Source organism: Delphinus delphis, chromosome 1 (genome assembly GCF_949987515.2).
Source record: "Delphinus delphis chromosome 1, mDelDel1.2, whole genome shotgun sequence".
NCBI lineage: Eukaryota > Metazoa > Chordata > Mammalia > Artiodactyla > Delphinidae > Delphinus > Delphinus delphis.
Window position 1 is genome coordinate 80,141,581 of NC_082683.1, and position 27,505 is coordinate 80,169,085.

Genomic DNA, 27,505 nt, shown 5'->3' on the forward strand with positions numbered 1-27,505 from the left:
AGGAATGAGTTTCAAGTTAAATAGGAAGCCTTGGTGAGTGTTTTCATAGGCTTGTAATGGGCTTCTGGATCAGCTCAAGTGATCCCAAAGGCCTGCTAGCACCCGAACTTAACGTCCGAGTCTTCCACAGTTGCAGCCTCTGCCATCAGAGTCACCACCACAGCAAGAGTCCCTTTGGTCTCCTGAGCACTGAGATAAAAAATGGGCAGAGCTGGCCTGTCTTCTACCACTTTGTATACTACTTCCTCATAGTGAGATGAATGTGTATTACAGTTTATTTTGTAAGACCCCCAAATTCCCATAGATAATGAAGTCAAGAGGCTGTTAGACTGATCCTCATAAAACTTTTGGGATGATTGATGCAAGTCCCACATTTTTTGCTGGATGTATTTAGACCAATGCTGACCTAGCACATCATGGTATATATAATTAACACACACAAAGGGGGAAAATTATCATCTTGTTGCTGTACTATAATTAAATTTAGCTGCTGGTGAAAATATGCATGTCATCTTTACTGGCTAGCATTTATAACTGATTTTATCAGTGTCAGGGTGGAACCTCAAAATGTGAGCAAAAAGGCTCAAAAATTCCCAAGCCACAGAACTCTAAATGTTTTGTATTAAATTTCACATTAACAACAGAACTACCATACGATCCAGCAATTCCACTTCTGAGTATTTATCTGAAGAAAATGAAAACACTAACTTGAAAAGATATATGCACCCTGCAGCATTATTTACAACAGCCAAGATATGGAAACAACCTAAGTGCCCATGGATGAATGAATAAAGATGTGGTATATATACACAATGGAATATTTTCAGCCATAAAAAAGAATGAAATCTTGCCATTTGCAACAACATGGATGGACCTCAAGAGCATTATGCTAAGTGAAGTAAGTCAGACAAAGCCAAATGCCATATGATCTCATTTATACGTGGAGTCTAAAATCAAAACAAAAAACCAAATTCACAGATACTGCGAAGAGATTGGTGGTTGCCAGAGGTGGGAGGTAGGGGGTGAGTGAAATGGGCGAAGGGGTCAAAAGGTACAAACTTCAACTTATAAACTAAATAAGTCATGGGGATGTAATGTACAGCTTAGTGACTATAGTTAGTAACACGGTATCACATATTTGAAAGTTGCTAAAGACAATAGATCTTAAAAGTTCTCACCACAAGAAAAAAAATTCTGTACATATGGTGACAGATGTTAACTAGACTTATTGTGGTGATCGTTTTACAATATATACAAATATTGAAGACTATGCTGAACACCTGAAACTAATATCATTCTATATGTCAATTATACCTCAATAAAAAATGTTTTCACATTAACTATCATTAACAAAAAGCAAGCAGTTTCTGAAGTGGTTATAGCCAGACTAACAGCAGGTTGAGGGCAGGGATTCTGCTTAGGGCTCTACCCTTGCCAGCAATGTTTTCAGCCTCCACACACATACAAAACAGTACTTACCCTAACTATGATGCGAGGCATTAATATTTTCTCTCCAACTATATATACATATACTTTTTAAATGCTAGCAAAGAAGCACTTCACCAAACTGATTCCATCACCTACTCATGCTGTAGTTGCCCTCTTGGCTGAAACCTAGAAGCATCTGAAGAGTTTCTAAAAATCCTGAGGCCCAGGCCATATCCCGGATTAGAACTTGGGGGTGGGACCCAGGCATCAGGATTTTTTAAAGCTCCCTGGGGGGCTTCCCTGGTGGCGCAGTGGTTGAGAGTCCGCCAGCCGATGCAGGGGACGCGGGTTCGTGCCCCGGTCCGGGAGGATCCCACATGCCACGGAGCGGCTGGGCCCGTGAGCCATGGCCGCTGAGCCTGTGCGTCCGGAGCCTGTGCTCCACAACGGGAGAGGCCACAGCAGTGAGAGGCCCGCGTACCACAAAAAAAAAAAGCTCCCTGGGTGATTCCAATGTTCAGCCACAGTTGAGAAGCCTAGCCTTAATGGGTACTGCGTGATCCACAGTTTGAAAAGCCCAACGTGCATCTCACAGTTTCCTCTACACCAGTGGTTCTTAACCAGGGGTGATTCTGCCCCCCAGGGAACATTTGGCAATGCCTGGAAACGTTTTTGATTGTCACAACTGGGAGGGAGGAGCTACTGGCATCTAGTGAATAGAGAGGTCAGGGATGCTGCTAAACATCCTACAGTGCACAGGGCAGCCCCCATAACAAAGAATTATCTGAAATGTCCATAGCGCCATGACTGAGAAATCCTGGTTTACGCTTTGGACTGACCGAACGTTACTGCCACTCGAACATCTACTGGATCCCCAAATTGGATCCCCAAATTGACAGCTCTTTCTATCCTAGAAATTGGGCTGTTTAGTACTTAATAAAGAATAATAGAACCTTTCTGGGTTGTATTGGCTTGGGAAACCCGGAACTAATCATTAATAAGCTGAGCGTAAATTATGACCACTGACAACAGTCACCATTTACTGTACACTTACTATGTATCAGGCACCATGAAGTGCTACCTAGTAATGACACTTGCTACATGTCCCAATGCCAGTTATAAGCAAAACCAGTGGGGACCATTTAGCTTTGACCTTGTGTTTTTTTGTTTGTTTTTTTTTTGCGGTACGCAGGCCTCTCGCTGTTGTGGCCTCTCCCGTTGCAGAGCACAGGCTCCAGACGCACAGGCTCAGCGGCCATGGCTCATGGGTGCAGCCGCTCCGCGGCATGTGGGATCTTCCCGGACCGGGGCACGAACCTGTGTCCCCTGCATCGGCAGGCAGACTCTCAACCACTGCGCCACCAGGGAAGCCCTGACCTTGTTTTGACATCACCTGCATAAGAAAAAGCTCCTGAACCAACTACCTGCCAACGGTAACCATGCCAACCTATGCATAAATCCTCTGAAGCTTAGCTACTCATCAACAGTGAACTTCAAACAATGTTTATCTGATTTTCTGACTTAAGCACTGTAGTAAAATCTTCTTTTCACTGAAAAGCACTTGTGCTAAAAAGTCGTTTTTATTAAGCCTGTCACTGAAAAAACCCACAACAGTCCAAAGGCCTTTGTCCCACTGCCAGCACAGTTCTGAATGTTTAGGCAAGCATCCCTGGATGTTCTGCTCTTTTTTTCTCATTCATGTTACAGCCATCAAATAAAACACTTGGGCTATAAATACGTTATGCAGAGAGTACATTTCTTCAGAGTGGAAGGTGGGATAGATCACCCTGGTGCATTCCAGAGGCAAGAATGTGAACAGTGTAAATAAGAGTAGAAATGGGGAGCAACTCGGGAACGTATCCTGAAGTAATTAAAAGGGACGCCACCGTGTAGCTGACTCCTCGAAAGGGGAAGCTCCCTCCATGCGCCATGCACTTCGCGCGTCCGTCTCCCCCAGGGCCAGCAGCGGCACAGATCATACACTCAGGGCTGAGGAATTTGGAAAAGGAGTCAACGGCCACTCCTCAGGCACATTCCAGTGAGAAGAAAGCAAAGCTGCCAGGGGCAGGGAAGCGTCCCTGACTGCGGGTCAGTGGAAATTTTCTGCCGCAACAAGGGGTTAGTCAGTGCCCCTTCTGACCACCAGTTCTCTCACTCTGACCCCAACCCCCAACGAGTTTTACAACGTGTTGCTATTTCCACCTGATCCTCAGGATGACCTGTGAGGTAGGCTAGTCTGATTTCCACGGTAGAGAGGAGGAAACATCCGAGAAGCTAAAGGCCTACCCAAGGTCAGAGAAGCAGCACCCAGGGCAGACCAGCACAGGACACTTCAGACTCCCGCTTACAGCTGGCCACTGCCTGAACCCTTCCAGAAAGAAGACCTGGGTAGCTCCCAAGGCAGAAGAGTTCTCTTCCTACTTTCTACCTGTAAGATTTGCCCTCCGTCCACTTGTTTGAGGTAGGCCTTCCAGACCAAAGAATCCCTTCCTCTTTCTTCCATGAGATAAGCCTTCAAATGTTTGAAGTCATCACTCAACCCCAGTCACGACTTCACTTCTTCAGGGCAACAGTCCCAACTCCCCCCATCTCCTCCCCAGACACCAATGTTGTCAGAGTTTCATCAGCATAGTCTCTGGTATGTGGTGCCCAGAACAAAACCTAGGGTTCTGGGTGTGGTCTGATGAGAGTACTGTGAAGGTTAGTTTTAGGTGTCAATGTGACTGGGCTACAGGGTACCAGATACTTGGTCAAACATTATTGTGAGTATTTCTGTGAGGGTGTTTTTGGATGAGATTAACATTTAGATCAGTAGACTAACTAAAACAGATTGCCCTTCCTAATGGGTGTGGGCCTCACCCAATCAGTCAAAGGCCTAAATAGAACAAAAAGCTGACCCTTCCCCTGAGTAAGAGAGAATTCTCCTGCTGACGGCCTTTGAACTGGGCATCAGCTCTTCCTGGTTCTATAGCAGCCTGCTGCCGTTTGGACTCAAACTGGGACATGGGCTCTGCAGAATTTGAACTTTAGCCTCCATAATCACGTGAGCCAATTCTTTACAATAAATATCTTTCTATATCTATGTGAACACTGCATGAGGCCCAAGATCACATCAGCTTTTATATCAGCTGAACCCTACTATTATCTCCTAACCATTAATTTATGCTTTAACCATACATCCAACAAATATTTATTGAGTGTCAGGCACCTTTCTAGGTGCTGGGGATATACTGGAGAGGGCAACAGACAAAATCTCCTGTTTTGTGAAGCTTACAGTCTAGTAAGGAAGTCAGAGGAACAAAATCTATGTTAATAAGTGTGAAGGAATGATATAAATTGAGAGAAGAGGAGGGGGCACTATAAAGTGTTGTGATGGGACAAGTCTAACTGAGAAAGTCACTGAGCAGGTGAAGACCTGAAAGAGATGAAAGAGCCGGGCACGTGGACCTCAGGGAAAGAGTTCTCGGGTGGAGGCAGCGGTGAGGGTACAGGTCTGGTGTGGGGAAGGGACAGCAAGGAGGCCGGTGTGGCTGGAGCACAGGGGTGAGGGGCAGATGAGTAGGAGGAGAGGTCAGAGATCACAGAGGAGACCAGGAGGTCCAATAGGACCTTACAGACTGTTGCTAAGGACTGTGGTGTTTAGTCTAGGTGAGATGGGCCTAACAGATGTTTTAACAGGATCACTCTGGCTAATAGGGCCAGGCTAGACTGAAGGGAGACAAGGAGCAGGAGACCAGTAGTAGACTTCTGGAATAATCCAGGGGAGAAAGAACAGCAGCTCACACCAGGGAGGTGGAGGTGGAGGTGGGCACGACGATACCTAAAGCCCCAGGTCTTTATTTTATCAGCTTGAGAATCCTTCCCTTACACCTTCCCTTACATCCTTCCCTTACACCTTCCCTTACACCTTCCCTTACACCTTCCCTTACATCCTTCCCTTACACCTTCCCTTACACTTTCCCTTACATCCTTCCCTTACACCTTCCCTTACACCTTCCCTTACATCCTTCCCTTACACCTTCCCTTACATCCTTCCCTTACACCTTCCCTTACACCTTCCCTTACACCTTCCCTTACATCCTTCCCTTACACCTTCCCTTGCACCCTTCCCTTACACCTTCCCTTACACTTTCCCTTACATCCTTCCCTTACATCCTTCCCTTACACCTTCCCTTACACCTTCCCTTACATCCTTCCCTTACACCTTCCCTTATATCCTTCCCTTACACCTTCCCTTACACCTTCCCTTACATCCTTCCCTTACACCTTCCCTTACATCCTTCCCTTACATCCTTCCCTTACACCTTCCCTTACACCTTCCCTTACATCCTTCCCTTACATCCTTCCCTTACATCCTTCCCTTACACCTTCCCTTACATCCTTCCCTTACACCTTCCCTTATACCTTCCCTTACATCCTTCCCTTACATCCTTCCCTTACACCTTCCCTTACATCCTTCCCTTACACCTTCCCTTACACCTTCCCTTACATCCTTCCCTTACACCTTCCCTTACATCCTTCCCTTACACCTTCCCTTATACCTTCCCTTACATCCTTCCCTTACACCTTCCCTTACATCCTTCCCTTACACCTTCCCTTACACTTTCCCTTACATCCTTCCCTTACACCTTCCCTTACACTTTCCCTTACATCCTTCCCTTACACCTTCCCTTACACCTTCCCTTACACCTTCCCTTACATCCTTCCCTTACACCTTCCCTTACACCTTCCCTTACACCTTCCCTTACATCCTTCCCTTACACTTTCCCTTACACCTTCCCTTACACTTTCCCTTACATCCTTCCCTTACACCTTCCCTTACACCTTCCCTTACATCCTTCCCTTACACCTTCCCTTACACCTTCCCTTACACCTTCCCTTACATCCTTCCCTTACACTTTCCCTTACACCTTCCCTTACACTTTCCCTTACATCCTTCCCTTACACCTTCCCTTACACCTTCCCTTACACCTTCCCTTACACCTTCCCTTACACCTTCCCTTACATCCTTCCCTTACACTTTCCCTTACACCTTCCCTTACACTTTCCCTTACATCCTTCCCTTACACCTTCCCTTACACCTTCCCTTACACCTTCCCTTACACCTTCCCTTACATCCTTCCCTTACACCTTCCCTTACACCTTCCCTTACACCTTCCCTTGCATCCTTCCCTTACACCTTCCCTTACACCTTCCCTTACATCCTTCCCTTACACCTTCCCTTACATCCTTCCCTTACATCCTTCCCTTACACCAGCACTTCTGTAATATAAATCAAACTCTTTAGACCCGTATTTCAACTCTGTAGAGACCACATAAAAATGCTCATTCTGTTAGCTGTCAAAAATCTCTAAATTTCGTGTGTGCACCATCTACACATTCATCTAAATCCCTGAGAAGCTGAACCAGACAAGGCTGAGGTCTGTGACTTACAGGCACGCTCCCACGCTGACCCAAGCGCATTAAACAGCACTTGCCCTGGTTGTTCGCCAACTACAAAGTAACCCAACGGAATTATCCTCATCTTGTCTGTAAGGACGTCATGCTAGAACCTGTTAAGAGCCCTCTGGAAATAAAGACATGACACGTCAGTATCACCACTCCTATACCAGTCAGCACTCCAGTCCCTGCCTTATCTTCCTGGTGTGGTGTCTGTTCTTACTGGAGTCCGGCTTGGGTTAAAGTTTGTGGAAGAACAGAGATATAAAGAGAATAACAGAAAACAAGAAATAGAAGAAAAAATAGTATTTTTCTAATAGGAGAAGTGGTTACAATCACTATTGCAAGGATAATAACTACATGACTGAATATGGAATTGCTTTAAAAAAGTGTTAAAGAGCAAGGGGTTTTTTTTGTTTTTTTTTTTTAAACATCTTTATTGGAGTATAATTGCTTTACAATGGTGTGTTAGCTTCTGCTGTATAACAAAGTGGATCAGCTATATGTATACATATATCCCCATATCCCCTCCCTCTTGCGTCTCCCCCCGACCCTCCCTATCCCACCCCTCTAGGTGGTCACAAAGCACTGAGCTGATCTCCCTGAAGAGCAAGGGTTTTATATTTGGATAACGTGGCAGAAACTTTCCAAGGCAATTCATTCCCTCCCCCATCTTCCACCTTATTTGTAGGTCCTTGTGCTGCTACCACCACACTTCCAGCCCTTATGTCTCAACCAACCTAGTATCTCAACCATTACAGTAACCTCCTGCTGTCCAAGCTGCCAATCCTGTCTCTCTCCATCCCTCACCCATACTGTCACCAAGGCGATCTTTCTACAAAGTAAACACATGATGAGGCAGGATAGCATCTAAGCATCTGAACTGGCACGGGACCAGAGAGGGCCTCTGCCTGCCGCACTTCCCACCACTCCCCCAAGTACTTGCCATATGGAACCACTCACAACGGCAGAACACATCATGCTGCTTCACACCTCCTGGGTCTTTTTACAGCCTGTTCCCCACCTGGCTTGCTCACCTGGTAACTGCTCCTGTCCTCCACAGGTTTTCACTTTCTCTGTAAAACCTCCCGACTCCCTTTCTTTCCTCAGGATGGAGCTACCCTCCGTGCCCTGTGCACACCACTAGCCCAGCCCTTGTCTCGCGTGAACTGCTACTATCTACCAGCAAACCTGCCACCCCACTTGACAAGGCCAAGAGAGTGCCTAGTTCGTTCTGAATCTCCTGGCCTGGAGAGGTGCTGGGCACAAAGCAGGGACTCAGTAAGTGCTTGTTGAATGAAAGCTCAATGGTGTTACTTACAGGAAAGGCGATGCCATAATTTCTTCATTCTCACAACACTTACTTCCCTCACTGCCCAGAAACGATCTTTCGGCCAGGCTTTAAAGCTAGTATTTGATTTTTCACCTAATAGCTGACCTAAAAACCAATGATCAAATCATTTAGTAGTTCCATGTCTCCCCGCAGAATCCACTAAACTTTCCTCCTGTTTGCTAATTAAAACCCAGTCCTCTGACATTCCCTGACATGACAAACATCTTCCTGTGGGAACAAACAGAGCCCTGAGCCCTGAGAATTCTGAATCTTACTTAGCAAGCGTCCATTGAAGGGGCAAACGTGAAGCACCTGACTGTCCAACAAGCCCCAGGCTTCAAAATGCACTGCGCCACCCCTTCTCCCGACTGCTCTTCCCTACTGAAACCACGCACAGCATTTGTATTTTACATTCTGGTTATGCTACCAGACTTTTTAAAAAAGCAGAACATTACTCTCTCTGCCAGTGCTGGGAGTTTTATTACAAGAACTTACAGCTAGGCAACAAGAGCCAAGTTTATTATTTTTTCTGGATCAGATTCAACAACCTTGTCCAAAAGAGCAAGAAACAAGCAAAAGAGGCAACCAGCCCTTTTGTTTCCACACCTGCGTTTAAGCTTTAACTCTTAAAGTCCTAAGCAGACCCACTGAAGCCTCAAGATTCATCTCCCAAGCCTCAGGGAAGGGAACCAAATGCCGGCTAATGGGTGCAGACACCATTTTCCTGGAACTGAGGCTCTTCGTCTTAGCACTTATCTCAGCACATCAGCTGACTCAGAGGCCTGGCGGTTGCCTCACAGTCACTCTGCGGCCTCCCCCAAGCTGGTGTGGTCTTTAGTGAGGAGGGAGAGAGAATCTTTGCTGAGCATAATGCCATATTGCAAGGCCTCACCTAGTCCTACCCACCTCCTCCCGCCTCGTCCACGCTCCCAGATGAAAATGCAGGCCGCACGTAATTGCACGGGTGGCAACTGAGTTTCCTCTGAAGTTTCCCCTCATCTCCTTCATGTGCACTCACATGTTACCTTCTCGATAGAGCCTATTTAAAATTACAATCCAACCACCCGGCAGCCCCCACTCTAGCGCTCTGACTCCCTCACACCTGCTTTACATGTTCTTATTTCTAGATTAGAGTATAATATAGCCAGCTTCTAAACTACCGTGTAATTTACTTGTATATTATGCTTATAGCCCATCTCCTCCCACTAGAATGTAAGCTCCTTCAGAGGCTGGGATTTTAGCCTGCTTTGTTTATGGGCATATCCCAAGCACAGTGTTGGGTATAGAAGACACTCAATAAGTGTTAAATGAATGAATGAATCCTGAGGTCCCATTAACTGGCAGTGGCTACCTAAAGTTCTGTGCTGGGAAGAATTCTGAGGCCATACTCAGGAGCAGTGGAGAAAGGGGAATGAGTGCCATGGTCACTCATGTGCCTGCCAGGGGCTCAGGGCAGGCTCTCCTGGCTCTATGGCTGCCCAGTAAAATAGCCACTGGCCATTGAGAGCTTCAAATGTTGCTAGTTAAATTGACCTGTGTCATAACTGTAAAATACACACCAGATTTTGAAGGCGTAGTAAAACCAGTGTTAAGAAGAAATCTCACTGCTTCCTGAAGTGTGATCCTCAGATCAGTGTATCACAGACAAAAGTATGTTAAAATGCAGGTTCCAGGGTGGGGTGGGAATGTAGGGTCAGGCAACTGCATTATAATCCTCCGCCCACTATCCCATGATTCCCAGGCATACTTGAGGATCACTGCTCTGTGCCATAGATAAAAATATTATGTAAACTCCAATCTTTGTAAAGCGTGAAGAGGATTACTTGGAGAACAAGCAAGAATTTTCTCCCCTGCACTGGTTAAAAAAAAAGCTAAGAGGGTGAGAGTAAAGCCAAGTCATTTTTGGAGTCATCTTCTTCTATATCTAAAAAGATAGAAACGGGCCCTGTGAAACGAGGAGCCATAGCTCCCCAATGATAAAGAAATGCTTGCTGAAATCTCAGAGGAAAATCTGTTCCAGGAATCAAGCTCTCTCTCTCTCCCCCCGCCACACACACACGCATGTACGCGTGCACACCCAATAGCTGGGCTGTGGTCCATTTAGAGCCTGAGTTATCGCTTGGGTGAGCGCCTGCTATTCAGGTTACAGCTCCGTGAGGCTGCTTTAACTCGCACACGCAACTTCGCACATTTACATGACTTTGGCATTGCTGAAAGTTCAACACTTGCACAGTCAGGATGAGCTCCTCTCCCTCTTCTGTCCTGCCCTACCCCCAACCTTTACTATTCCTATTCCTTTTTCTTGACTCTTTCACTGACACATCTCTTTCTGGAGATGCCTGCTTAGGAGAACAGGAAGAGCAAAACAAGGAAAACAAATAAAGCAAAGAAAAACACGTGGGCATTTCAGAAACACCTGCCATGCCAAGAATTTGCTAGTTCAATTCTAGGGGGAAAAAAGACTTACGGTAAAGTAGAATAGGCATTTCTCTAGAGCTTAGGTTTATGTATAAGTAGGATCTATGCAGATTGGCCTGAGAACTCGTAACAGTGCCCACACAGAAAGGCATTGAGGAGATTATGCTTTGATGTATTTTGTGCACCAAGTCCAGCAAAAACAAACTTACATAAAGTGCTGGAACAGCCTGGAAATATTTACCTCCCAAATGAGGATGGGACCCTACATTCTGAAAGAGGAAAATCACACGTTCTCCCTACCCCAATTCCTGGGAGGACTGTGCTTGCCCAGTTCCTCCAAAGTCTCGTGATATGAAATGTGATCTGAAACATGTTTTTCTACTAACTATATATCATGACTCAATGTTTTTTTCAAAGTTTGTTTTAAAGAAATAATAACTTCCATGCCCATGAACCTACAGTCATAATTTGCAAAGCTACATATTCATGAGCCATGTGATTGTGGTCTCTGCCAGTAGTGCACTCAAGAAACACAAATCCATGCAACCATTTAAAAATCCTTGGATGAAAAAAAAAATTCTTTGATGTTTTAATTTTGTATCCACAACCATATTACTCTGTCCAATAAAATGAATTAAAATATATTCAACAATTTTTCTCAAAACATTCATGATGATCATCCTCTGCTTTTAATTTTTATTCCTGTTGAAATATAAAGAATAAAGGATTGAAAGTGCCTTCTGTTCTTAATGCCCTACATGTTTACACATGTCCAAGAGGAAAGCTCTGAGATGCTACCCTCCAAATAGAAACACGCACAAACTTGAACGTGAGCCAGAACAAAAGCAATACTCTAATCTCCCATGGAGATGTCACAAGAACGATAGTATATGTGAATACATATATACACAAAGACAAGCAAAATAACTCACTGCAACTGAAAGATGAACTCAGTCCCCACAGGTTACCAAATTAATGAAGCGTAAGCTGCTTTATAATATAGAGTTTTCCAAAGTAGAGCCCCAGGCCACACAGGGATCCTCAGTGACCTTACAGAATCATCTCTTGAGACTCTTAAATTTATTCTTTCCCATCTTCCAATGCAGCATGATGTTAGAAGGAGTTGACCCAAACTTTAAAGTGTATTTATCATCTAAAGGGTGTTTTTCAGGAAAAAACAATAAAATGTTGGCATCCTTACCAGTACGTGCCATGATCCTCAATCTATTGTGGCCCTCCAAGTGTGCTTCTGGGAAACCCCTCACCAAGAAGGATTCTTTCTTCTATTTTTCTTTTAAGTTACATCCCATCTGCCGACCCAGGTTCAAGGGCACAAACTGGATTTTACAAACAGTTGGCTCCAAATAGGTACCTAGAATCCTCTTTACAGAGTTCCTCTTCATCAAGACTGACAATCTAAGTTCAGTTTTGCAGACAAGGACACTGAGGCTCAAAGAAGCTAAAGAATCTGCCTGAGGCACAGAGTTGGTAAAAAGCAGGATTGACAACAGAACCAAACACCTCGTTTCTCACTCCAGAGCTCTTTCTACTCCAGTGGCTCCATGAAGTAGCTGCTACTAAGCGCAAGAAATCAGTAGAGTAGGGTAGACAGGAGCCCCCTGGACCCTGGATTAATAGAACACTGGGAGAGAAAGTCCCACAGGCACTTACTGATCATTCAGTGCATGTTTCATAGATACTGAATCCTCACATCTGACAACTGAAGAAACTGTTGTCAGAGTTTCTTCTGAGAAGTTAGGTAAAGCCCCAGATTACATAATTTTAGCAAGGTGCACGTTCAAACTGCATCTGCAGGACTCCAAAAGCTATGCAATACAAACCCAGGCTTTTACAAGAGTGACAGGGGAAAGCAGTAAGGCAGGGCAGGGGGTTGTGCCTTCTCTACCTCTTGCACAGTCTCCCCGTCAGGTTGTTTCCTTCTCTCTCTCCCCGCCACCTTCCCCAGAAGCTGGAGGAGCTATGCTGGTGAAAGTGGAGGAGAAAGGGAATGGAAGGTGCAGAAAGAAAATCGTAGTGACTGTTATGGAAGCAAAAAATTGCTTGGCTGGAAGAAGAGAGATCTGCTAAACAACAACAGCAAGAAAAACTGCCAAAGAATCTGAAAATGATAGAATAGAGACTATAGTAGATACAGCATGACGAGAACCTGAGGCTGTAAAAATGTTAAATATAAGTGCTTCTGTGACGTTCAGTTTTATATGTCAATTTGGCTTGGCTGTAGTCTCCAATTATCCAATCAAACACTAATCTAGTTGTTGCTGTGAAAGTATTTTGTAGATATAATTAAACTCCACAATCAGGTGGCTCTAGGTAAGGGAGATTATCTTAGATAATCTGTGTGGGCCTGATCCATCGGTTGAAAGGCCTTACGAGCAGAGCTGAGGCTTCGCTGAGGAAGAAGAAATCCCACCTGTAGACAGCAGCTTTGGCTCCTGCCAGAGAGTTCTGGCTGCCCTTCCTGACTACTGGCCCTACAGGTTTCTGACTTACCTTGCCTGTCCCAACAGTGTCATAAGCTGATTTCCTGCAATAAACCTCTCCCCGTATATACCCACAGCTGGTCCCCTTTTTCTGGATAACCCCTGACTGACAGCTTCTGTGAATGGCTGATATAGACCCCAAGAGAAATGGAGCTGCATATTCTAGCCCAGAAACCACAGATCTAAGAACACTTTGGGGGAAAAGGGTTCTAAAGGACATTTTCTTGTGGGGCAAGATGAAGGTGGGGCCTCCAACCCAAAACGACTGTTTGGAGCCCTCTTGAACTTCCTAAGCGTAGCTTTCAACCAAAGGCAGGCCGTGTATTTGTGCCCACCCCCATTTTCCAGTCTACATTCCACAGTCTCTGAAGACGACTGCGGGGATCTCCTATGCCAAAGCCAGAAGGCTGAACTGAACACGTTTAACAGCTATGAAGAAATGATCCCCAGAGGGCTAAGAACAGATGCAGATATTAAAGCAGGGCATCCTGGTAGAGCTGATCCAGAGACAGGACAACCAGAGGAGCCCAGGGACACAATATTGCTGGGAAAGCAGCCAAGAAGCAGTTTTTAAATCCTTACCTGAATGACGTCCCTCAGAAGGGTCACCCAACTACCTTCCTTGCACTACCTGTGACTGAGGGATAGTGGCAAGGGCTCCAAGCAAAGGAGGAAAAGAAACAGGGAAAGAGGGGCTCAAAACACTTGGGGGGTTTAATCACTTTTAGAATGCTTTGCTACTTTTAAGGCAGCAGCCACTATAGCTCACTTCCAGCTATTGGTAGAGCAACTGTAGCACTATTTCAGAAGCTTCACATGGTATCTAGGAATACTGTTGTTATGTACAGTCAGATGTGGTCAGGACCACCTCCCACATCTAGGTCTTGGGGAAAATCATTTATCCTAGGTATCTTCCTCTGCAAAGGAGAGCCCTGGACCAGATGACAGTGGGTAATTAAAATCTAATATCCTGGACTTCCCTGGTGGCACAGTGGTTAAGAATCCACCTGCCAATGCAGGGAACACGGGTTAGATCCCTGGCCTGGGAAGATCCCACATGACCCAGAGCAACTAAGCCTGTGTGCCACAAGTACTGAGCCTGCGCCCTAGAGCCCGTGAGCCACAACTACTGAGCCCGCATGCTGCAACTGCTGAAGCCCGCATGCCTAGAGCCTGTGCTCCGCAAGAAGAGAAGCCACTGCAATGAGAAGCCCGTGCACCACAACGGAGAGTAGCCCCCACCTGCCGCAACTAGAGAAAGCCTGCACGCAGCAACGAAGACCCAATGTAGCCAAAAATAAATAATAAATAAATTTATTTTAAAAATATCTAATATCCCTGCCTCACCTATTACTCCCATTCAAAGTATAACTTCATTCAATCCCAGTGTCAAAATCTGGCATATGTGATGTAAAGGGAGAAAGTAGGGGGAGTCTAGCCCAAACTACTAATCCCCATCATTTAAAAAAAAAAAAGATTTTTTATTATTATTTTTGCTAATTTTTATTGAGCACTTACTTTGTGCCAGGCACTATTCTAAGCACTTTACACAGGTTATAGCCACCACTCACTGTGTGACCGTGCACAGTTAACTCAACCTCTCACTGTGTCAGTTTCCTCATCTTAAAATGAGGATAATAAGAGTACTTACTTCATAGGCTTGTTATGAAAATTAGAGATCAAATGGGCAGTGGCCACTGTGGGCTTTTGCCAGAGACGGCAGATGGATAAGCCCCTGACTTCCAGGTACAACCTGCTTCCTAGTATCGCAGCTATGTCATTCACCACCCAAAAAGGACAAGGCAGAAGGAAGCAAACCGGTGATGACTCCTTGGTCCAGGGGCATTAAAAGGTTGCAACAGGGCTTCCCTGGTGGCGCAGTGGTTGAGAGTCCGCCTGCCAATGCAGGGGACACGGGTTCGTGCCCCGGTCCGAGAAGATCCCACATGTCACGGAGCGGCTGGGCCCGTGAGCCATGGCCGCTGAGCCTGAGCGTCTGGAGCCTGTGCTCCGCAACGGGAGAGGCCACAACAGTGAGAGGCCCGCGTACCGCAAAAAAAAAAAAAAAAAAAAAAAAGTTTGCAACACAGACCCTAGGCCATCTGGGGACAGGGTATAAGGATCAAGGGCAAAGGCAGATCCTGAGATATAAATTCCACTCTGGACAAAGAAATAGGAAGACTAAAGGGGCTTCTTCCTCCCCTGAAGAAATCTGCTTCCAAGCCAGAGAGCTGGATGATGGAGGCCTGAAATGCCAGAACTGGGTTGCCTCAAATAAACTCAACGACTCTCCCTAGGAAGGAGTCAGGCCATCCTGCAGTCCTTTTCAGAGACAAGGAATGTCAGCTACCTGTGGGGAGCGCTTACCAAGGGCCCCACTGTCTGCAATTTATGAGAAGACCAAGGCAACGCCAATGAGCTTTCAAGTCAGCCTCACTAGAATTTCCCAGGAGACAGATTTCCCCCATCCCATGACCTGAAAAAAATATTCTGCCATCTCCCTTAACAAAACATTTGCTTTTTCTACCAAACAGCTCTCTGGAGGCTGTCCACCATATTAACCAAGGGCACTAGAGACGTTACATTTGATACAATTGCCCAACGCTTGGGAAGGGCAGATTCATCAGATTACCAGATCAGCCTTTAACAGTAAAGCCTTAAAGGGCAGCATGGGACTCTACACAAAAAAACATCAACCTTCCGCCACAGAGCCATGACAAAGCAAGTCCAGCAGAGGCAGGAAAAGTCCATGCTCGCGTGAACCCTTCAGGACAGGATGTCTTGATCAGGAAGAATACACCCAGGCAAACCTCCTAAGGCCACTCACTGACAACATTCATCAGCTTTAATATAACGAGTTAGGATAAATCCTAGGAAGTCTTTCAAAAACTCTTTCTGGACCAGGATTACCAGCCCAAACTGGACTCTTTCCAATGCTCTAATTACCTCAGTGACATTTAGGAAGAGCTCTCTCACCACAAAAGGGCCAGAAACTCACTCCTAGGAAATATGGTAGTTGACCGACCCTAGTTCATGAGAGGATCAAGCCCCTTATAATTAAGGCTCTTATGGACAAGCCACAAAACCAAGAGATAAGCAGCCTCTGGGACAAAAATGCCTGGTACACAACCACTTGGAATATCCCACAGGACACAGTGAGTCATTCCACAAGAGATATTTTTAAAAAAGAAAAGGGAAGAACCAATCTTGAAACATTTAGTTATTTAATCTGCCTTTAAGAGAGAATTTGTTTGGGGAAAGACCTCACTGGAAAATCCAAAATGGTATATTCAGACTCCTATATATAGGGGTGACACTTCTGGTTGAGCAAAAGGCCGTGCTTGGGTCTGCAACCCCGAGCCCTCAACCACATGCTGCTCCCCGGTCAGCCTCACAGAAGGAGCTGCCTTAATTGCACTTGGAATAAGAAGATTCTTGTTTGCTCCAGTTTTCAGGATCCACTGGTGGTACTTCCCAGTCTCGTAATCATCCCTCCCACACCACGGGAAGCTCCTTGAGGGCAGGGCAATCCACCCCCTTTCTCTCTGGAGCCTCCACACTTAGGACAGTTCCCAGCAGGCACTGAAAACTAGGTGTTGGATGAATGAAAAAGTAGATCCAGAAACCGTCATACCAGGTATGCTAATGTCATGTTTTTCTAAACATGGGGAGAACTGCCAAACAAGAGTAAGGAGGAAGTTCAAAAAGAAAAAAAAAAAATCATTTCCAGGTTTTTAAATGCAACACAGTAGAGAATACAGAAATTTTTCAAAAGTTCCCTCCTCCACAAGCAAACTTGAATGTCTGAGTTATTCAGAGGGCATTTTTGGACGCTCAGTGTCCAGTTACACATCACTTGGATTCAGAAAAGGAATTTCTGGACATGCGCTGTGGTACAGGCTGTGCATGTCCCTTCCTAGAGCAGCGCTAAGCACACATCTGGGGCTATTTAACAACTGATTGGAAATTTCGCCTTCTGATTTCCAGTTAAATACTGGGCACAGGAAAACAAATAGCACTTGTTTTTCACTGAGCCTTGTTAGTCATCCAAACTGCAATGCAGACCAGAGAACTGCCTGTGGTTTGGTGGCAGAGCCCCAACATATTTGGACCTTCCCCCCCACAAGTTTAAGTGAAAGGAATAAGCCGATTTTGGCAACCTCAGCTTCTTCACCCACCCACCCCACTCAAAAACACAAAATAAGGTTTTAAATATTAAGCATGTTCCTGGTATTAATTTACATTTTCCATTAGGGTTAAATTTTTATTTGTTTTTAATCCAAAGCCAAGAGCATAGAGTTCGGTTTCTCTCATTTATTTCAATTGCCCTGCTCTAATATTTACTTGGATTTGCTGAAGAGGCAATGTTCAGATTACCATTTTCTGTTTCCAGTTAAACTGGGATGTAATATGTAGCAGTTGTACTATCAAAGAATGAGAGTTTGAAAGCTGGAAGGAACTTCAGAGATTGACTAGTACCACCTCCTCACTTTAGAGATGAGGAAACTGAGGCTTGAGTAGTGAAGTGATTTTGTCCGGTGATTGATGTATATAACTGGTTAGTGGCAGAACCAAAGACTAATAATTGGGCCTCCTGACACCCAGGCCAGAGTGTTAACTAGAAACAAAAATCTGAGTTACCTCTAGGTAGAACAGCCAGAAAAAATCAGGACACCCAGTTAAATCTGAATTTCAGATAAACAATGAATAACTTTTTAGTATAAATATGCCCCAAATATTGGAAACTCTACCTCGAAGACCAATATCCCCTTCAACTCCCCACCTTCATTCAAACACACACACATTTACATGCATTTCTTTCCTGATTTTACTGATAAATGGCTGGGAAAAATAAATCATAGTACTGTAATCCCAACAGTGAATGAGGTTGGAAGAAGTTGCTGCTTATTTCTTGAGACTTTCCTAATCTTAAAATACATTTTTCCCCTCACGAGCAGGCAAAGCAACAAGCCCGATGTCAAAGGGCTGCAGAGGCCCCTGGATTAGACATTTCATGTTATTAGAAGCCAGGCATTAGGGTCTCATCTAGAGAATTTCTGCTTGTCCCAGGGTTCTAAGTCTGTAGACCTTTTAGGAGAGAGCGCTTAGGTTTGTAATACAAATAAAGCAAGATTTTTTCAATAAAAACCATGGGATAAAGTAAAATGATTTTAAAGTTTGGTTCACTGATTTTACAACATCACTTTTGAAAAGAATGCTGCCTCAAGTTTTTTTTCTAACAGCTTTATTGAGATATAATTCAACCTTATTATAATTCTATTACATAAACTACATAAACATGATTATATATTAGAATTCATTCTTATAATTCACTTTATTGAGACATCATAATATTCCTCCTTTTAAACTGTACAATTCAGTATTTTTAGTGTATTCACAATTGTGGCAAGAATCACCACTACCTAATTTCACAAAATTTTTATCACCCCCCCCCCGCCCCCACCCAAAGAAACTTCATGCTGTTCATAGTCATTCCCCATCTTCCCCTCCCACTATCCTTTGCCAACTACTGATCTACTTTCCATCTCTATGGATTTGCCTGGTTGGGATATTTCATACAAATGGAATCACACACTATGTGGCCTTTTGCACCTGGCTTCTTTCATTTATGTTTCCAAGGTCCGTCCATGTTCGGTATGTATTAGTACTTCATTCCTTTTAACGGCCAAATAATATTCTATTGTATGGATATACCACTTTTTTAATCCATTCATCAGTTGGTGGACATTTAGGTTGTTTGCACTTTTTTATTATTATGAATAATGCTGTTATGAACATTTGTGGACGAGTTTTTCTACGGACATATGTTTTCCAAAGCCCCATTTTACCTTCCCACCAGCAATGTATGAGAGTTCCAATTCCCCTATATCCCCCACACCACTTGTTCTTATCTGCCTTTTTTATTATAGCCATCTAGTGGGTGTGAAGTGGATTCTCATTGTGGTTTTAAATTTGCATTTTCCTAATGACTAATGATTTTGAGCATCTTTTCATGTGTTTATTGGCCATTTGTGTTATTTCTTTGGAGAAACGTCTGTTCAAATTGTAGCATGTTTTTAAAGACAATCTGGTACTGTGGCTCTTCCCAATCTTTTTTTAGCAACCTCAAGTTAAAAGTTCAGACATCTATTACACAGTTGAGCTACCATACTTCTTCTTTGATGCAGAAATAATTGCATAAATAAAAATAAGCTTAGATGATCCTTCTAAGAGAGTTTTACTTGTAGTTTCAACATGACAGACTGAGAGAGTAGGATTATTTTTATTTCTGATTGCTCTGAAGCATAACTCTAACCTACCCAATTTTCTCTGGGCTATCCCTACACCCTGCAAAAGAAAATCTATGAGGCTGTGAGAACTCCACTGCGCGCGCACACGCCTGTGTATGTGTATGTGTGTGACATACTCAAAGATCTACTACTTCACACTCAGCCTGAGATAACCACTCTCATCCATTCCCATTTCCTGGGTAACCAGAACAACCAGATAAAGGAATTGCACTTGCAGAGGAAACTCAGTCCCACTTTCTCCCTACATGACACACTCCCTCTTGCCTGCACTGTGGAATCAAGAGAAGGACTAAAAAGATTGACAGTAGAAAACAGATATTTTTTTAGACGGTATTAAAATATGTTTTCAGTCACCCTCGTGGGTGGCTGAGACATTTTGAGTAACACAAGGTCCTGCTAACTAATTATGAAAGGTTTCCTTTTTTAAATTGGGCAGTTATAATAATGCAGACATGACAACTTAAAAGGTTCACCATGATAGATGAGTAGATGCCATTACTTGAGCTTTTCTCACAACCCTACTTAAAAATAATTATAATAACTGTTGGGAATTCCCTGGTGGTCCAGTGGTTAAGACTCCATGCTTTCACTGCTGAGGGTGCGGGTTCAATCCCTCGTTGGGGAACTAAGATCCCACAAGTTGCGCGGCACAGCCAAAAATTTTTTTTAATTTTTTAAATAACTGTTAAAGTATTGTAACTCTACACAGAAAGTAAAGACAGCTTTACGACAGTAATGCAAATCCTTCAGCAATATATAAAGGAGGGAGCAAGGACATACACCTCTTCGACTGAGAGTCAAGGGACCCACCCTCTCTCCTCAGCTCCTTAATCTCTCCAGGTAACTTTGGAAAAGACACTGATAGAAATGGCTAAGCCTCAGTTTCCAAAGATTCCATGGGCCTTCCGAAGTGTTTGGATGAAACACTTTATGTAAAATAATTTAGTTATCTTATCCCTAACCTTCAACTCTTAACTACAATAAATGGATAAATGAAACACACCACTGATTTTCTATCCAGATCCCTCTGCTGCAATGGCTGTCAAGTCATTCATTTCAGGTTACAGAGAGCAAGGGAAGAGCTTGCCTTGCCTTCTTTCTTTCAGCACAGTCTCTGTTAGGGAGAGCTGCCCAGCTTGTGAGAGAACTTGTATCACTCGTCGTCTAACTATCTGAGAACCTGAATGAACAACAGATGCTCCACTATCTCTTCCAGGCCATGAGGAAATGTGCAGATAGAGAAAACCATGTTCCCTAAAGAAGGCCTGCTGGACAGCAAGGCAGAGTTCATGTGTCCCACAGTTTAAATCCTCGACTTCTCCCAGTGCTGCCTCCCTTGTGTTGGTAATTTGAGATTTATCACTTGATCTACAATCTCCTTACATGGGATAAACTCCAAATAGGGTTGATGTTCAATTATTTACTAAAACCGTCTCCTGTGGTTCATTGTTAGTGCATCTTAAGCTGATGGCCAAGAAGCAGTTCTTACAGATATTAAACAAAATTAAAGCAAATAAATAATAACTAGGAGTAAGATACTTTCCCTTAAAAGTCACAGAGAGGCAGTTTGAAGAAAGAATCTAGAAAGTGATCAGTACAACTATGATAGATGTGGTCCACACTTTTCATCTGGACCTACAGCCCAGAGAAATGGGAACTCCTTTCAATCTGGGGCCGGCCAAGCTAGACATTTCATAATTAGAAATGTAAATTCAACGTCCTTCCCAAGTGTTCTTTACTATGACTAATAATAAATAGCAACAAAAATGGTAGGTAATGTTTATGAAATTATCAGTGCCAGGTCCCATACTAAACGTTTTACATGTAATCTCACTTAATGAAGAAAACAACCTCATGATGTAGGGACTATTATCATTCCCATATTACAACTGAGGAAAGTCAGGCTTAGAGAAATTAAATACTTTTCCCAGGTTCTGCCTGGATTCAAACCAGGGTAGGCAAAGCCTTTGCTCATAACCTCTCTATAACCTGCCCAATGTGGTAGCCACTAGCCTCTCATAGCTATCGAGCTCCTGAAATGGCTAGTGTGCTTAAGGAATTGTATTTCTGATTTTAGTTAATTAAAAAATTTTTTAAATATTTATTTATTTAGGCTGTGCTGGGTCTTAGTTGTGGCACACGGGATCTTCGTTGCAGCATGTTTAGTGGCAGCATGCAGGATCTTTAGTTGCGGCATGGGGACTCTTAGTTGTGGCATGCATGTGGGATCTAGTACCCCGACCAGGAATGTAACCCGGGCCCCCTGTATTGGGCGTGTGGAGTCTCACCCACTGGACCACCAGGGAAGTCCTCTGATTTTGGTTAATTTAAATTTAAATAGCTACACATAGCTAGTACCTACAGTATTGGACGGTGCAGCTCTGCACGATAAGGGCTAAATGAGCATATGACTTTATAATCACGGCCCTTAGCTTACTATCACAAATGCCTTTAATTACAGGAGATTGACAATGCTTGTAAGTATGAAGGGAACCAGTTTAGCATAAGAGCTTGTAGAGTTAAGTCCTATATGGGTTTGAGTCTCAACTCTGCCAGTAATTAGCCAAGTGATTTGGGTCACTACTTAACCTCTCTAAATCTTAGTTCCTCATCTGTGAATGCATCTGTAAAATGGAGTAAATCGTCACAGGGTTATTATGAGAATTAAATATGATAAAGTATTAGAGCACTTATGCAATACCTGGAATGTACTAAGTGCTAAATAAATGTGCTGATAATAGTAATAACAACTAATTCTGACTTTTGGACTTTTAAATTTAGAAGTAATGAGAGTTTCAATTCTCAGAAAAGGCTATAATTTAAGTTATTAGTAACTCTTATCTTGTAAATGTACTTTTGAGTTTAAAAAAGTTTTATTTTGAAAATAATTCACATTTACAAAGTTCCAAATATAGTACAAAGACTCATGTACACTCTTTAACTAGATTCCCCAGTTTTCAACACCTTGCCATATTTGCTTTATTATTCTATCTACACATTAATTTGTTTTCTGAATTATTTGGCCCTTTAACCCTTAATGCTTAAGTGTATTATGTTTCCTCAGAAGGATATTCTCTTATATAAGAAAAGTACAATTATTAAATCTATGAAATATAACATTGATACAATACTTTAATCTATAGGCTCAATTCCAATTTCTCCTATTGTCCCTCTGATGTCCTTTATAGCAAGGGTGCCACTCCCTACCCAGGGATCACATGTGTCTTTTTAGCCTCCTTCAATCTGGAATGGCTCCCCAGTCTTTCTTTGTCTTTCATGACTAACATTTTTGCAGAGTACGGGCCAAGTTATTTTATTGAATGTCACCCAATTTAGTTTTCTCCAGTGTTTCCTCATGATTAGACGCAGATTATATGCATTTTGGGCTAGAATAATAACTAATTTAAGACCATGTAAATATACTGTTCCTCAAACTCCCTCCACCACCACTAGATCTAGTGTCTGTTGATGACTCTTGCCTAATCCACTTTTACTGTGATGGTTACCAACTGATGCTTTTCTAACTCCATCATTCCTTCTATATCAATTGATGGGTATTCTTCTATAAAGAGGAGCTTTCCCTTCTCTCCTTTTTACTCATTTATTTATCTACTTTTAAACTGTATTGACTATGGATTCTTACCTTATTCAATGGGGACCTTTGAGTTAAAAGTACTCTTCAAATACAAGTGACAAGAAACTACAGAACTGAATTAAGAATCATTAATTAGGCAAAATGTATTCATTGTGCAAGATGAAGACTATTAACTGAGGCCTCTTCTTGTTTTGATCGCTTGTAGGCAAGAGAGGTTTAAGAGTCCAAGGCTCTGTAGTTTAGGACATCAGCACATAGCTCTAGCAATAGACAATGTGAGTTATCACTGTGAAGTGCAGTGTTGCTCATCATCAGACATGATATCATACCCCAAATATTCTATCCAAACAACCCATCAATTCCTCCACAACTAGCAAACTTGAATGTTCTGGCAAACTCAAAAGGACATGATTTACAAATAGTAGGTAATATTTGGATCCTTCCACAAGAGCTGGGTTCCAGCTTTTTTATAAAATACAAATGTTTTCATTTTGGAGCTCACTGTGTTACTTGCTCAACAAACAGATCCTCATATCAGAAATTAGGCCTGTGTTATACACAAATAAAATGGGTTTGTGCATATTTATTTTGCGGTCAGAGACCACACACCTAATGGCTACTTACGATATTTACATTGCTCCTGGTACTATGGGGAGTGTGGGGAGGCGGTCTCAGAGCTGAGACCAAAGCTCAGTCCACACAAAGAAGGACTGCAGATCCTGCTCTATCGTGCAAGAGAGACCGGACTCTCCATCCACAGAAGAGGGCATGTGAATGGTATCTGTTTTCTGTGAATGCTTATCGATGCCATCCAAATATCACTAACGGCAAAATCCAAATTTAATACACTGTGGACTCTGGTATTATTTCGATGAAATAAGCCTTTTAAAAAGCCTTGCAAAATTTTAGGGTCATTATATCCTTATGCTAAGGATCACTTTGGGAGGGTTTCAAACACTTACCAAGAAAAGTCTGGAGATGCCAATTGCAAGTCTCTCTGTCTTCAGATGCCAAACCAGGGGCTGTGGGGAGTTGAGCAGGAACACGACAGGCTTGTGGTGAATGTAGACTGAGGAGATGGGATTCAGGTGCAGAGTGACCTAGGAAGAAACAAAGAGAAGTCTTAGCACTGGCTTTCCATTAAAATCACTTAGCACAGAAACTGGAATTCTTTTTCACAGCTCACCATTAACAGAAACAAGCTATAAGCTAGTTCAGATTCTGTGGATTCGATATATTAGGTTGAACTAGATGATACTGCCAATATTTGATCATTTTTTAACTACAAAACATAGCTATATCGTGTGGTTCAACCCACATTAATTCCAACCAAAACATGAATCAGCTCCTAGTGATGGCAGAACACAAATAAACAGAACACTTCTTTTTTTCAAAGTTGGCAAAGGCAAAATAAAGGTTACCTTCCCTCAGGACTACCTTATCCTTCAAGTCAAATGACCAAGTTCAAAATTGGAGTACAGAATCAATCACCTGGGGGCATGTCATCCCTCTGGATCACCAAAGAAATGACTTTGTTCTCTTCCAGGTAAACTCCAACCTCCCTCTATAAAGTTAAGTGAGTTCTGCCAAAGAAAAGTGCCGAAAGCTAAGGGAAAGGGGCTGCCAAGGGGAGCTGCCAGTGCTTTCATCATCCCAGCTATTAGCTCGAAGGGATTTTCCAAAGAAATGAAGCATAGAGAACACACAGAATAAAAACTGATTGTACACAGTCCCAATCCAAAAAAAGAAAAAAACAGGGAAGAAAACCAGGAGTCTGCATAGGAAAACTGTGGCCAGTTTTGCTGGCAGATCAAGGACTACTGTAGGTTACACTGTCATCATTAGCATCATCCAAAAGCACCTGCGAGGATATCTGGAAACAGTGGGTTCAGCAACACCCTCCCAGAGCACATCACCCAAGATCAGTCAACACAAACACAGGAAAGCGATAGGATGAATAAAGAAATACTGAACAGATGCTTTCATATAAGTATGTCTCACACTGGCTTTCTGTACAGAGGGCTGAGGCAAGACCCAAGAATCACGTATTTAAACAAACTGAACTCACCAAAGAGCACCATAGAGTGATAAGAGAGGGAAAGAACAAAAAAGGACTTTAGGTAAAAAGACACAGACTGAGTGATACACTGGGAATAATCGTACGTCTCAGTCACAATCCTTATGAGGATTAAATGGTCTAGATCTATGATCTGAATCTATACAATCATCAGGGGTAGAGCACTCAAAGCTGGAATACTTTACTTGATATCTTCCCAGTGGCTGCTGGCTCACTCTGATCTCAATGTATCTCTGCCTTTCATTGTAGAGACTGCTTATGACACCAGTGTCACTTACTACAGTGTACTCTCAAGTCACTGATAATAAGGCACTAAACTTAACTTTCTATATCCATCCCTTAGCGCACGATAGGCACTCAGTAAATGCCAACTGGATGTTTGTCTCTACTTTTCAAGGCCACGAAAGTACTTTATTCTATGAATAATTAGCACTGTGGTATATAATAGCATCTCATTCATTTGCTACTGAGTGTATGTGTCTTAATTTTCAAAATACACTGCAAATACTCAGTAGGCAAAGATATGTCTTACGTTTAATACTCTGCTTGATATAGAGTAGATAATTTTTTAATGATGGATTTATCACAACAAATTCATAAATTTATGTTACCTAAAAAGCTTTTTTAAAATCTGATTAATAGGCTCAAAGGAATTCAGTTAGCTAATTTACCAAAAGTGAAAAAACACATGAGCGAGACTCCAACTGTCGTGAGCTAGGAGTCATTTTAATATTGGCATAAGCATAGGATCATTTTAATACTGGCATAAGCATAGCACTAAAAGCAGAGTACTAAGGAACAATGATGTCAATTTGATGTCAGCTACAGCAAATTAACATGTTCTTTTATTGTACAGAATCTACCTCACAGCATTTTGGAGATGCTGTCCACATCTAGAAATAATCAGACTGATCGCCACTATAAACAGGAGAGGCTGTAGAAACAGAGCAGGGGCAGAGATTCATACTGCAGCATTAACTAGACAGAGAGAGGCACACTACAGAAAGCACACACTACGGAGAGTGAAGAAAGGAGAGATGAAATCATTACTGGTCCAAGAGTACTTGAAAATTGCAAAGAAACACTCTGTCACTTATAGTATGTGAAAAGTTTTCAGATTTATTCATTCCAAAACTGTTTATTGAGCACAAGAAGAGCAATGTATACCCACAGAGGGCACATCAACTCTTTTTTGGATGATTTTCTTTGCAGCCCTCAGGCATATGATTCTTCTTGGAGCTCACAGATAAAATAGTAATAAATATATATCTCAAATGAACAAGAATTTTTTAAAAAAAACCTTAGGAAATGAAAAGAAAAATATGTATGAGACACATATTGGTGCTCAAGTCCAAAATTTTCCAGATGGTCAAAAGTGTTGAGGCCTGGCTCATACCATCAAGGAAAGATTTCTAGGAGCCATGGCTCTCTGAGCTTTCCTGGAATCGGTTCCCTCTTCAATATGTGGCAGTGTCTGGCCAAAATGAATCCCCGACTCTGGCACATGGGGCCCAGGCAAAGCCCCAAAAACCATTTGGCAAAGAAGAATTGACACGACGATTGGGAAATTAAAAGAAAAATACTCAATACTTTTTTAAAAAGATCATTTGGCAGGAACAGAGAGTCCTCCAAGCACCTGCTCACCTAATCCCTCAGCAACCTTCCTCCACTTGAATAAATCTTACTGAAGGGAAACTAGAGGACAACCAAAAACAACCAACAAAAGAACGAAGGTAGAAAAGCTCTCGGAAATGTGGGGAGAACATACGCGTAACAGCTCTTAAAGAATTCCTGGCTAAGGTGCCTAATTTCTCTCAGGCTGAAAAAAAGAAGAAGGGTTGGGGGGGAAAGAAGAGAAGAAGAAGAAAAAAAAAGAAGTAAAAAATAAAGAAAATCCTCTTTAGAACCAGTTACAGATCAGGATAGACTATAGTTACAAAGGTAAGAGCGTTCTGCTAAAGTTTTTTTCCCCTGGGTAAACTGTCCAGTGATCATGGTCTGAAGACCAGAGGTGAGACAGACTGTAGCAAAGAAATAGCCCATGGAGAAGTGATACAAATAGTATTCAGTAATTTCCAACTTGGAAATCCAAACAATAGTTTAAAGAGTTGACTCTCAACCCTATGTCAAATTTACACATAAAAATAAGGGTCATCGCTTAGTCCATGGACAAAACTGAACCCACATAGCTGATGGCTTCTTTCTTAACCTTTGGGAGTCATAGAGCACTTGAGAACTTAAGGCAAGTTATGAACGCCACACCCCAAACACACCAAAAAACCCCATATGCACATAAAACTTTCTGACCACGTCAGGGAAATACATCCATTGCAGGGCCCATAAACCCCAGGTTAAGTAACCATTAACCCAGGTTAAAGAATCCATTATAGATGAGTAGGAAAA

The 27,505-nt window shown here is 42.9% G+C and overlaps 1 protein-coding gene across 6 annotated transcripts in view; it reads right to left on the reverse strand.

Moving 5' to 3' along the window:
* TGFBR3 (transforming growth factor beta receptor 3) overlaps window positions 1-27,505 on the reverse strand; it is a 218,124-nt gene that overhangs the window by 64,356 nt on the left and 126,263 nt on the right. For all 6 annotated transcript variants that reach the window (XR_009521249.1, XR_009521253.1, XM_060025520.1 and 3 more), the window contains exon 4: window positions 23,988-24,125. Coding sequence is in view for 4 of the 6 variants with exons in the window: in XM_060025520.1 (XP_059881503.1) it covers window positions 23,988-24,125 (138 nt within the window). In the remaining 2 variants the exon portion in view is untranslated. The remainder of the gene's footprint in view (window positions 1-23,987; window positions 24,126-27,505) is intronic.